This window comes from Hypomesus nipponensis, chromosome 26 (genome assembly GCF_054491055.1).
Source record: "Hypomesus nipponensis isolate SF chromosome 26, ASM5449105v1, whole genome shotgun sequence".
Lineage (NCBI taxonomy): Eukaryota > Metazoa > Chordata > Actinopteri > Osmeriformes > Osmeridae > Hypomesus > Hypomesus nipponensis.
In genome coordinates, this window is record NC_140386.1 from 1074589 (window position 1) to 1087457 (window position 12869).

The window sequence follows — 12869 nt, forward strand, 5'->3', positions numbered from 1 at the left end:
CAACTGCTCAATTTAAGACAAGAAAGGAGTTTGCTATATAGAACAGAATATACAAGCAACCAATTGCATTCATTAAAACATTTTATAATACAATATGTCCGGTGAGAGGGTCATTGTTTTTCGTGAGAGGACCTGAAATTTCAGCCGAGCGTTGAGAGCTAGCTGGACGATAGGAACCCTTAATCAGCAATTCATTGTTGCTAGCTCTAATCACTAACTACGCTAATAACACTACCTTTGTATGCCAACGAACACCAATAACTAGAATTAATTTGACAAACGTGAGTTCAAGTGCTTATACTTATCCTGATGTTGTGATTGGTTGACAACATATCAACTATCACGTCATATGTAGCCTACGCCTTACATCAAAATCATTCTGAAAAATAGTGAAAGTATCTTAGAGGATTCATGTTTTCAAAATAGGTGTTCTCCTTCCTGTTAAAATACAGACAGTCCATTTTTCCAATCAGGAGGGCCGTATTCTGCTAGAGGCCCTACCTTTTCCATCAGAAGTTAATGTTGTTGTGTTTTCCTATTTCCCGTTGTGTTTTTCACTTCAGGCAGTGCTCAAAGTGGGCCGGTACTCACCGGCGCCTCTACATTTTACTCTTAAGCGTACCAGCACCTTTTCTTGCGTACCGGCACCTTTTCTTGCGTACCTGGTTCCGGACACGGTTTTACGGCATTGTTTATTTTACACAAAGTTCAAAAAACTATTTTGCGCTCAAATAAAAGCCAAAAAACTTGTCTCTCGCGCTACGCGCCCTTGCATTAAGTATCAAACTCCCGAACTAGCATCACACCAACACAGACTATGCATGCATTAGCAGGGCAGCTGTGGTGACATATACGGGGGCCGGTTCAGTCCAGGGGCTATTTTTACTCCCAGTCCGTCCCTGCCGCCCCGCAACATGAAGCCACCCCCCTGATAAAATATGTTCCCGTGGCTATACATTTATACTGTTAATAAATAACAATAAATTGTTGTTGTAACAGCAATATCTCCAAGTTTTGTTTTTCACTGTAGGAATCTCAAATTTCATAATGATTTGCCAATGCAAGAGAGTACCGGCACCTTTTTTTTTACACTTCAAGCACTGACTTCAGGGCCATCGTACTCATTGGATACCTTCTTTAAATATTGCTGGTTCAATTATTCAAAGAGAAGTGATCACTCAGTCTGAGATAGCTTATTAACAATGGCAGTAGGCCTACAAGTTCTGAAATAACAATAGAATATCCTCATTATTGTTCAATAATGGTCAAATCCACCTTTATTTTGTGATCTATAAATAATGTCTATTGGCTTGGGTCGTGAAGGCTTGTGACTTTTAAAATATGGGTCCCCAGAGAAAAAGTTTGAGAAACACTGGTCTAGGAGATGAAACCACCGACACGGGGCCCAGGTCTGTATCTAAACCCTCGGCCGATGGCCCACCCATAAGGGCTGTCAGTCCAATTAAGGCCCAAATGCACTGGTCCAGCTCAGATAGCTCTGGCCCAGCCTTCCTCCCTCCAGTGGCCAGCATCTGTCTTCTATGTTTCCATTTCTTTTTCACTTCATCGGTTCTGTGCCCTTCTCCGGATACAGCGTTCACACCATTGGTAATTGCATTCCATGCATCGATTTTATTTACCACTTTGTATAGTAGCTGACGCTACTAAATAGGATGTTGCGTTTTGCGCCAACTTCTTGCAGCAATACCTCCACTTCAGTATTACTGAACTTTTCTTTCTTTTGGAGTCGAGGTCTCCTACGTCTTTTTGACATTTCTCTGAGTGTGCGCACAGCCCTGTCATCTCATGCCCTTTATGGGAATTAACGGGCTGTTAACCTAACAAGGGGGCACAAGCTTTCAATTTACGACATATTGGGAGACATCATTCTAAGACCGAACCTGCAAACATTTCTGCTGTTTAGGAAACTGTCATGAATCACATGTAGACTTTTCTTAGGAACTTTCTTAAGAACAAATTTAAGAATTAACTTGAAAAATTATTGGTGAATGAGGCCCCTTGTTCTGAAGATGTCTAAAATGTGTTTTGGTCATTTGACCTGCTTGGCCGACTCACTGCTGCTTGCAGCTATATTTTTCCATTCATTTTGTCTGCAAGTTTTACACTAAATATTCAGTGGCCTAAGTTCCCAGGTCATTTTTTTTATTTATGAAAAGGTACATTATTTGTGTTTGTCAAACATCCCAGTTACCAGTGGTTAGATGCAGCACACATACAGTACTTTTGTTTGTAGGAATCAAGAGGTCAAGCATATGAAGCAATTCACATGGTTTAAAATGAAATCATTTAAAAGGCATGCCAGCATGTTATCATTTCAAGTCTGCTTTATAAATACAGATCATATAAAGATAATAAATATGTGCACATATTATGACTACAAAGGCAAATTATACGACACACTACAACACAGTCTAAATGGAAACACTCCAAAGTCCAACATTGGTCCATAGATATTCATTGTAAATATCCATTGTCTGAGGTCTCTTTTGTCCCCATTTGGCCTCCTATGTCATCATGCATCATTAAACTCCTTGCCCAAAAGCATTAGGAATATCCAAATCAGATAACAGAAGTCCATAAAAGACTCAAAAACGTAGCAGAAAGAAAGAAAAAAATATTCAATACTATATTCTTGGCACAACAGAAAAAAAGCACTCAAATTATTCCAGCATTTGAGGTAAGTGTCCTGTCCAAGAGTTAGACTTGACATATGTTGTAGTAGACGGTGTGTGTGTGCCTCTGGTTGATCGAATCCCCCATCACCTCTATGAAGCAATCTTTGTTTTGCATCTCTGTCATTGAGACGTTGACACTCTGTGTAGTGTGAGAGTTATGTGTGTTTGGCGTGCCATACGATGGCCCTGACTGGGAACAAACACACACAATCATCAATTAACATGCCAATAAAATGTTGGAACTATTCTTAAAGCTACAGCTACAACAGGATTTTAATTACATTTTCCAAAATGATTTCCCAGCATTTTTAGCTTACCTTTCCACTGAGAGGAAAGTCTTTACGGCATAGATGGGCGATGATCCCAGCAGCTAAGGCATCTCCCAATACGTTGATCATAGTGCGAAATCTGTCCCTATAGAACATAGTCATCATTAAAGGTAGGATGGACAATGTTGTTGAGAAGTACTATTTGTCTTATTTGCTGAAATAAACTTCACATCCTGATAGCAGTCATTAAATCAAATGCTCTGACAGTAAAATGAAATAAATGCGATATCAGACCGAATTTAGACCAAATGCAATGATTGGACGGGCGACTTGACTGTGTACTGCGTTCAGGTAGGTACGTAGTCAGGCAGCGCATTCATATGTTTTAGTAAAATGGCTTTGAAGGGAGGGGGTGTGATATTTTGGGTTGGATACTTTCAAACTCAAGCCAAAATTCCAGCCTTTAATGGCATTGTCTTTTTTTAGAATGGTTGGAAACTTCAGAAAAATCTTTGTTGGCTCCATTGTTTACATTGGCTGTAGTTCTAGTTCCAGTTATGACTAGTGTTGTTTTTGACGGCCTGTTTTAATTTTAGTTTTAGTTTAGTCTTTGTGTCAAGCTGTCATTTTAGTTTTGATCAGTTTTAGTCACGTTCATACTCTTTTTAGTCTAGTCAAGTTTCAGTCGACTAAAAGTCTGAACATTTTAGTCTTATTTTAATCAGACTTATCCATAACTATTTTTGTCTAGTTTTAGTCGACAAAAACTGCTGACATTTAGTCTAGTAATTTAAGTCAATGAAAATTGTATTTTAGTCTCTTTTTAATCAAAACAGAAGTAGTCTAAGCAGTAGTCTCGAGATGTTAATGCCAAAACCATTTGTCTAATGTAGTCCTATTGGTCTAGAATAAGGTAGGCCTATTAAAAGCCAAGTTGTTGATGCCAAATTCAGTTCAGTGTGATTGCTATGTGAATGACAAAACTAGCTACAGTATTTGGCCAACAAGGGATGCTTAGTTCACATGCAATCAGTCAGGTAGGAACTCAGAACCCACTCTCATACAAACAAATACACGAGCACACACACAGTAGCTACACACGTGGTAACCCACTTCACACAAAAAAACACACACATGCTAGTCACACACGTTTGTCTCAGACTCTCAGTCGGTTTCAGCTCCAGTGGCTAACGTTTAAAGCTAACGTCTAAAGCTAACGTTAAAATGAGACACATTAAGCACAGCCTCAAGAGCTAATAATAATAACGCGACAACGAGACGAAATAACGTTATAACATTTAGTCTCTTTTTATTTTGTAAACCACATTTCGTTTTTATTCGTCAACGATATTGCATTATACATTTAATTATAGTCATCGTCACATCACCAGCATTTACGTTGCGTCTCGTCTTGTTTTCGTCACTTCATAAAGGTTCGTTGACGACGATATTTAATCATAATTTTAGTTGACGAAAGCAATACTAGTTATGACTAGGGATGGGCGTGGTCCGGATATCCTAAAGTAAGTTAGTATTCGAATACTTTTTTCGAATCCTTATGAGCGTAGTTTAATTTAAAAAAACATTTTATTGAAAAACCGTTGCGTTGTGAATTCTAATAGTTGTGACGTTAGAAAATGATGAAAACCATCAAAAAAGGTAGGCTACGCCTGTGTTCTCCTTTCATTTCATTTAGCGCTACAATAAGCATAGTGTCCTGGCTAAGCAGTACCTCGCAGCAACCTCAGGTCCTGCAGTCTTTTCTACGCCGGCCTGCTCGTAAATCGACTCCGTACTCGCCTCTCCCCTGAGCATGTTTACATGCTAATTCTCCTGAATAAAAATGCGTATGGCTAATGCAGTTGTGGCTTATTTATTTTCTTACCAGTAGCTATGTAGAGCTAGTGTAATCGGCTGTTTATGTTTGCATTGTGTGGTGGCGCACCGTATCCTATAGGATTCCGGTTCCAAGTTAATATCCAAGTTAATATGCAATAGTTCTCCGTGTGTCTTTCGTTTTTATCGAGAATAGCCTACCCAATGTGTTTAATTCAGTCCAATGTAGCCAACTTTTTATTTCACATAATATTAGGCTAATCGCTTCTTCGCCAAATTAAGAGCCTACGTCTGAAGACGCAGCGTTTTTTCAAGTTCATTGTCTTTTCGTCATGTTAATAAATTGACCTTTCATTTGTTTTCTTTATTCAACCCTTATTTAATCTAATATCTTAACAGTCCCAATTATTGCCAGAATGTGTGGTGGTTCATGTGTTTACTGTATGCTTTGCGTCACGTCAGGCTAATTACATAACGGAACCACATTAACAAAATAGATTATCCGGATATTCGTAAATAATTTCGGATACTATTCGAATAGTGAAATCAGTTAAAATCTCCATCCCTAGTTATGACAAGTCCTTAGACAGTGACAAATAAATTATTTTGTCATTTTAGTTTAGTTAATTTTAGGTTACTTAAAAGTAGGGATGCACCAAATCCAGATTTTTGGGGTTTGGCCGAATACTGAATCCACTGGTTAAGATTCTGCCGAATCCAAAGCCGAATACCGAACCCTGCTTCCATCCTAAGTCCATTAACACAGTAAACATATTAATGAAGTAAACAACGTCCAGAGATGGGCAGTATTTCAATTACTTGTGTTTGAAATACACATTTCAAGACTTGAGTATTTTGTAATTTGTATTTGATATGGCCGATAAAAAATAAAATGTAATTTGTAACAAAATACTTTAGAGTGTTTATGTTAATCAAAATGTATTATATTGGTTTTCTGCTAAAATATATTACCATCACAAACATCAGGGGTCTCATTTATAAAGCTTGCGTACGCACAAAACGGGGCTGAAAATGTGCGTACGCCACTTTCCACGCAAAGGTTGTGATTTATAAAAAACAAACTTGACGGGAGGTCCTCCACGCAAACTCTGACCCTCCCGTAGGCCTACGCACATTTTGAAAACAGTTGGAATTGGCGACGCAGATGACCGTACTGTCGTCAGACTGCAGAAATTGAATGTGGGAAGAACATTACTCGTAATATTTATATATTTTGTTTTCCTCACACACTTTTTTCATTCAATTTCATGATTATCATGAAGATTGCATCCAGCAGTGTTATTTGCGCTTGTACTGAGTGATTCTTGTTCCATAAACACCTTGTACAATCCAACTCAAATTTTAAATAAAAATTCAGCGCTTCCTCACCATCAGATTGTCCACTACGGGAGTTCAGGAGGGGGAGATTCCCCGACTGCATGGAATACAGGATAACATCACATATCCTACCTTTAGATAACTGCAGAACACAGTGTATAACTAACTATATTTATTTAATACTGTGCAAATATCCTCATATGTCAAAAACTGGAAATACAGTCGTCAAGCTCCCGTGCAATCGCTACACTCTACGTCCTCGTTATCAGTCCAGACTTTAATAGATTACTGTTCATAACAAAACGCTTTTGTTTTCGAATTGTATCTCGACTCGCAGTATCACTGCCACAGTTGACGCCACTCGCACAGTTTTTTTTAAATTGGTGATCTACCGGCCACCACATTTTCGGAGTTTTCGGGCTCCACCAATAAGCTAACAGTGTCTGAGAAGTTGTCATGCGCTATGATTCACCGTAAAGAACAATCGTATGCCAGGGTCATGATGAGATACTAGATTAGCATTCATGAGGTGCTTTGCATTGACTATTGGTAAAAAATGGGCGTGTTCAGGGCGGGGTACAATGCTGATTCACGTACGCACACTTGTGGGTACTCTGTGATTTATAAAGGGAACATTGCGTACAGGTGTGCATACGCACGGTTTTATAAATCAGAATTTTTGTGTGCGTACGCCATTTTAGGCTTTTGGGCGTACGTACACTTTTAGTAAGAATCCTACGCACAGTTTTATAAATGAGACCCCTGGACATTTAGGTCATAACATAAGTCGTTATATCCACAATGGTTGAACCAGTTGTCATAATTGTAGGCCTAATTCACCATACAGCGCTTGCATGTACAGTTCTGCCTAAGGGTTGTTTGCTATGTTTACATTCATGTTTGGATTTTTCCCTTTGTGCTATGCAATGCTGTAAAATAGTCTGGGATTTTCTGAATCACACTGACATAAATTATATTGTTCCTGTCTTATGCCTGTTTTTGGCTCGCTATATCCATATAATTTTGGTTCGAAAGAGCTAGCTTAGTGCAACTAAGTAAACTCAACATGGCTGAGAGTCGAGAGAGAACAACATTTCCAAATTTTCCTTACTACTAACTCCAGTGCATAAAGCGCTTAATTTCATTTAACAAAATTCACTGAAGTATGGCCTCTTACCTCAAGTGCACATTAGTCCAAGCTCTTAGTAAAGGGTATAATGCAAGCTCAACATGGCTGAATAAGATCCATCGCAAAAGTGGCAGCTAATTTGGGGGGGAATGTTTAAAATGCTGATCCAAACAATGTCACTCTGCTTTCCATTGGATTATAAAAAGGAAATCTGCAAAAAAGGAAATCTGCAAAATATGAACTATGTAGACTGCACGGTTCTCCAGATGATTGTGGGAAACTAACACACAGAGACAGATATTCCTGGGATTATTAGAGATTTTTACTTGTGTCCATTTCATTTTGCAAATTGACTCTACTCTTAGAAATTTAGTCTTTCAGATTTTCACAGATTCACAGCAAATGTTAAATTGTATTTCCTTATAACAAATCTGCATTAATAATCAAGTTATCACTTCTGATGCTGGAGCTAGTTTGTTTGATTCTTCAAGTTAGGGTTTGCCAATACTAACCACTCTTTGTAGCCTAACCCACCACTATTCATGGAGAAGTTCATGGATAATTCTATTTATAATTTTCAACCGGAAACATTTTGGGTTGACTACGCAAGGCCGATCACATACTTTCGCCTTATCATTAAATTACTTGACACATATCATGAAAACTGTCCTTTAGACCTATGGGTAGTTATACCTGTGAAATACAACCTTATGTTAAGGACCACTGTTAAATAATATTTGTATTTAGACCCTTGCCCATTTTATAATCAAGATAGGGCACAACAGATAACATTTCAAAAATAGTTATTATTGCAGACTCACAGGACCCAGTCAATGGCAACAATGAGCGTGATGTCATCAGGTGGCAGTCCTACTGAAGTCAGCACAATCACCATAGTAACAAGGCCAGCCTGAGGGATCCCTGCAGCACCTATGCTGGCAGCTGTTGCTGTTATACTGAAAATTGTAAGTCAATAGAATTAAGAGAAGACATGAATAAACTGGTGTTTTTGAGTTGTGTCAGCAACTAAGCACAATTCTACAAACACTATACAATTCATATTGCATATAGGTAAAACAAACATGCTAAGAGTTTATTCATTAATTTTAAATTCATATGAAATAATAAGGAGATACAGCATTTACTGAAGGACATCTTCACGGGTTAAAGTGAAAAAGAATCTTGAGCCGGAACTTTTTTGAGGGGGGGGGGGGGGTTATCTTCTGCTAGTTTTCTACACAGGGTGACAAGTAGCTAATAAATTGTAAATGACAAGTCATGTTCCACAATAAATGTGCACAAACGTATTTTTAAGTCGCAGACACGGTCAGTCATAGACAAAATTGTGTCAGCTGTAACAGTTGCTCCCGGCAACGTTGTGGTAAGTTTGAGCACACGGGCAGCGGCTCTATGACATGACGAGCAAGCACTTTCTTACCGCTGCTGGCATATAGTAGCTTCCTCAAGCAAAACGTGCAGAAACAAGCTCCAGGCTTCATCAGTTTATTGCACCAACTGTCAAAAGGCTCGCCGTCTCTACCTTCTTCTATCCACGCCCAACGCCATTTATTTTTGCGTAATTTATCAATGGATAGGACATCATCCCCAGGCTTTATGAATTTGCGCTCCATGCATTAACCCTGTGTTGCCAGGACACACCCTGCTCTGCTTCTTATAGGCTTATAACATTAGTTATAGCTGCGTTCCTCTCATAAGATTGGTAGGGGTAATCAATTGATTCAAATATTAAACCGCATGCAAGTTCCCAAATAATTTTTCTCGTGGCCGCACGCCGGACATGAGAAAAAAATGATTCAAAAGAAAATACTTCAATACTGCATCTTGAAAACTAACCTCCCCAAAAAAGTTCGGAAAAGTTATTTTGGCAGATTATTACTCACCTTCAATAATACCAATTGGTATTGTATTTCATATTGTTGGAAAGCCTGATTAGTCTCATTTACAATGAGGTACAACTTGTAAGGATTCCATGTATGAGGTACAAATTTTAAGGATTCCATGTGCATTCGTGGAATGAGTAACACAGCTAAACGTGTGGGTAGCAGCCCCCAAAAATGTGCCAAAATCCCCTGCAATATTCTTCTGTTGGTATTCACTCTCGTTTTGAGCTTCATGTGGCATCAGCTTGGGCGTGCTGTATGTGCCAGAGTGACCAACGCAAACATGTTGGCTGACTTGCAACAAATCCTGGTTGAGGAATGGGATGTCATCCCACAGCAGTGTGTGACCAGGCTGGTGACCAGCATGAGGAGGAGGTGCCAAGCTGTTTTGGAATCCGTATGGATCTTCCACACGCTACTGAGGTCCCTGACAGTGTAAAAGGAATAAAGTGTAAAAATGGCCAATATGTGTTGTTTATGTGTCCTTATTACTGTGGGAGAGTGCAGTCAAAACGAGAGTGAATACCAATAAAAGAATATTGCAGGGGATTTGGGCCCAATTTTTTGGGCCGCTACCCACACGGTTAGCTGTGTTGCTGATTCCACAAATGCACAATCCTTATAAGTTATACCTCGCTGTAAAGGTGGCTAATCAGGCTTTCCAACTATATAAAATACAATATCAATGGTATTATTGAAGGGGAGGAATCATCAACCAAAAATAACGTTTCCAAACTTTTTTTGAGGAGTTTATTTGGTATAACTATTCAGCTAAAAACAATAATCATGTTATGAGTTATGAGGCTGAAGGAAAGACAAGATAATTTATTTTGGTCACACCCATCAATAGTAACATATTTAAGTAATTAGTTAAATCAAGCATTTTTTTCTAAATTATAATACCAGATTTGCCAGGATTCTACATAAAATCATACCTTATTGTGACCAGCTGGCCAAAGTCCAGCTCATAGTCGTTAACTTGGGCAATAAAGATGGCCGCTACAGCCTCATATAGAGCTGTGCCGTCCATATTGATGGTGGCACCCACAGGCAGGACAAACCGGGCAATCTGCCTATCCACATGGCAGTTCTCCAACAAGCACTTCATGGTGATGGGCAGAGTGGCTGAACTGTGGAAAGAGAGATAGGGTTTAGTAATTTTGGAATGTATGCAGTGAAAATTCTTGGCCATTCTAATTCTAGTGGTTCAAAAATACAATAATAATAAAAAATATATAGCTGCAAGCAGCGATGTGTGTTCCTCTGCAAAATGGCAAAATATTATGAACATGAACACTGTAGAAGATCGAGACTTGGTCAACAACAATAGGCTGAACGCGGATTTGAACTTGTAACCTTATGCTCATAAGTCAGTGTATCTAGCCACTCTGCTACACACCAAGGGCTGATTATTGACTTTCCATAGGATATTGAAATTGTTCTTGAGTTGATCTCTTTCCAGACTCTCAGTCAATTCACAACTAACAATAGTCATGTGGGCAACTGGGCTAGGCAGTGCTCATATTCAGCTCCTTGCGAGAATAGTCTGTGACAGTATTGTAGCTGATTTTCTGGTCCCATTAAACTACACAACATACACAATCAGGGTGACCAACAACATTATATTAACTAACCAACAATAACATTACAAACATCTAACTGAACGAACACAACAACTGAAATCACTCGCACAGCTTTTGTAACCAAACTATTTTCCACAAGTCTTTGCTTTTTTTGACATGCCGCACTGCATGCTAGGTACCCAAGGGTGCTGACACTGATTATCTAGATGTGTTCCCACTGCATGATATGAGTATTCGTTTTTGGTCAGCTTTGGGACAAAAGTTAAGAAACGGTTGACATTTCAAGGTAAAATTGCGCATGGTATTTCAAAAGGATGTCTGCCTGTTTAACTAAACAAGTAATCAAAATTATGACAGACTCAAACAGTGTGGCTGGATTCGAACCCATGACCTTGTACTTTGCAGGTCACCATTCCAGCTCGTTGAGCTATTCTCGTGTTGAATATTGTTATGTTCAGTTACTGTACAAAAAAGTAAGCTGTTTCTCCTGTGGTAAGCATTGTTAGATTCAGCCAATGTTGAAACAGCTCTAATTCAATCATATTTTGACATACCAAGGTGAAATTGTTTATGGTACTTCAGAGAGATGTCTGATGATCAATTTACTTAATTTGAGGCGAGCTAATTCGGTTGTAAATCTGACACTACCATATGTAGACTCCAAGTAGCTAGCTACTGTTGTAAACCTGGCTTGTTTTGCATTAACACAGTCTCGCTTAACAGATGATCGGAGTGTGGTTATGGGCTAAAATAAACACTCATTGCTATGTTTTACAACTGGAGGATTAACCGCAACACTCGAAACCGTTCTGTCAAAAAAAAAAGTAGCCTTTGACTGGTTTTGAATCTATTACCCTCTATTTATCAACACAACATCTCAGCCAATTGAGCCATTGCCAGATCTGGACTCTTGCCATGTTCAGTCCTCAACTGGATAATAAAATAAGATGTTTCTCCAATGGCAAGCATTGTCAGATTTGGTCCAAGCTCAAACAGCTGTAATTCAGTCATATTTTTACATATCAAGGTGAAACTTTGCAGGGTACTTCAGGGTGGTGTCATCTTAAAGCCTATTGGGTTTGAAAAACCATAATTCAAAACTACATTCGATTTAGTGACACAAACTTATTGAGGCAATGTGGACATTTACATAAATACACCCCTTTCGGACATTTTGTATTTGATTCAACTGTCTTAAGTAACATTTTTAAATAGGTCAATGATACATATCAGTTCAACATTTCAAGTCAATTTGACCTTTTTGTAGGAGATCTATTTTCAAGGTTTTCCCAAATTGTCCCTGGACAGGAAAGTCCATCATGGTGGACCTTATGGGTCCTTGAGGCTTTTTTGTTCCTCATGAAAAATGAGGCATGCATACCAAGTTTCAGAAGAATTGGAGCAATGGGGTGGAAATGCAACCAATCTGAAAAGTGGACATTTGGGTGTGGTCTGTGGCGCCCCTATGGTCTGATGTGGGCCAGTTTGTGTTTGGGCCGTAGTTGTGGCATGTTGTATCAATATGCTAAATTTCAAAACTTTTTACCAATGTGTTCATGAGATAAATTACAATAATAATAATAATAATACCAACAATTACAATAGGGTCCTCCTGATGGAGGAACCCTAATAATTAGTTTTAATCCTTAGCTGAGTGTGTTCCAAATATTTCCATTAAGTTATTTTTTCTGAAACGGTAGCTAGCTAAATTTGCCAGCTAACTAAATTGGCGTAGCAAATGTCAGCCTAGGCCGGTCGGTGTGCACTGTTTTGTTTAGTTTTGTCTTGTTTTGCCAATATTCCCTGAGTTCTCTGACCAGGGACCAACCAGGGACCAACTCCTCAACATCGGGAAACAACTACTGATTTCATTCCCACTATAGCAGAATTAGCGGACATTATAGTCAAAGCCACTCTCGGCTTTGTCCTAGCAGCGAAGTGTCGTAGAAGAGGCAAACGGACCAGTGCACTGGTGTGACTTCATCGGCGTGAGGTTCGTACAGCATTACCGGGGATTTTTTTTTTCAACATGGGTTCGCTGAGCAACAAACTCGACAAACTTCAGATACTGGTGTGGAAAAATTGAGACTTTCATTCATCTTCCGTTGTGCTTCACG

At 39.0% G+C, this 12869-nt stretch overlaps 1 protein-coding gene across 1 annotated transcript in view; it reads right to left on the minus strand.

Moving 5' to 3' along the window:
- Positions 1–2211: 2211 nt before the first annotated feature.
- Positions 2212–12869, minus strand: part of LOC146220961 (excitatory amino acid transporter 5-like) — a 55598-nt gene continuing 44940 nt past the window's right edge. Inside the window, exons 8-11 of the mRNA XM_084692240.1 lie at positions 10105–10299; positions 8090–8224; positions 3014–3110; positions 2212–2886 (exon numbers count right to left, since the gene is read on the minus strand). Coding sequence (XP_084548366.1) covers positions 2719–2886; positions 3014–3110; positions 8090–8224; positions 10105–10299 — 595 coding nt within the window. The 3' untranslated portion in view covers positions 2212–2718. The remainder of the gene's footprint in view (positions 2887–3013; positions 3111–8089; positions 8225–10104; positions 10300–12869) is intronic.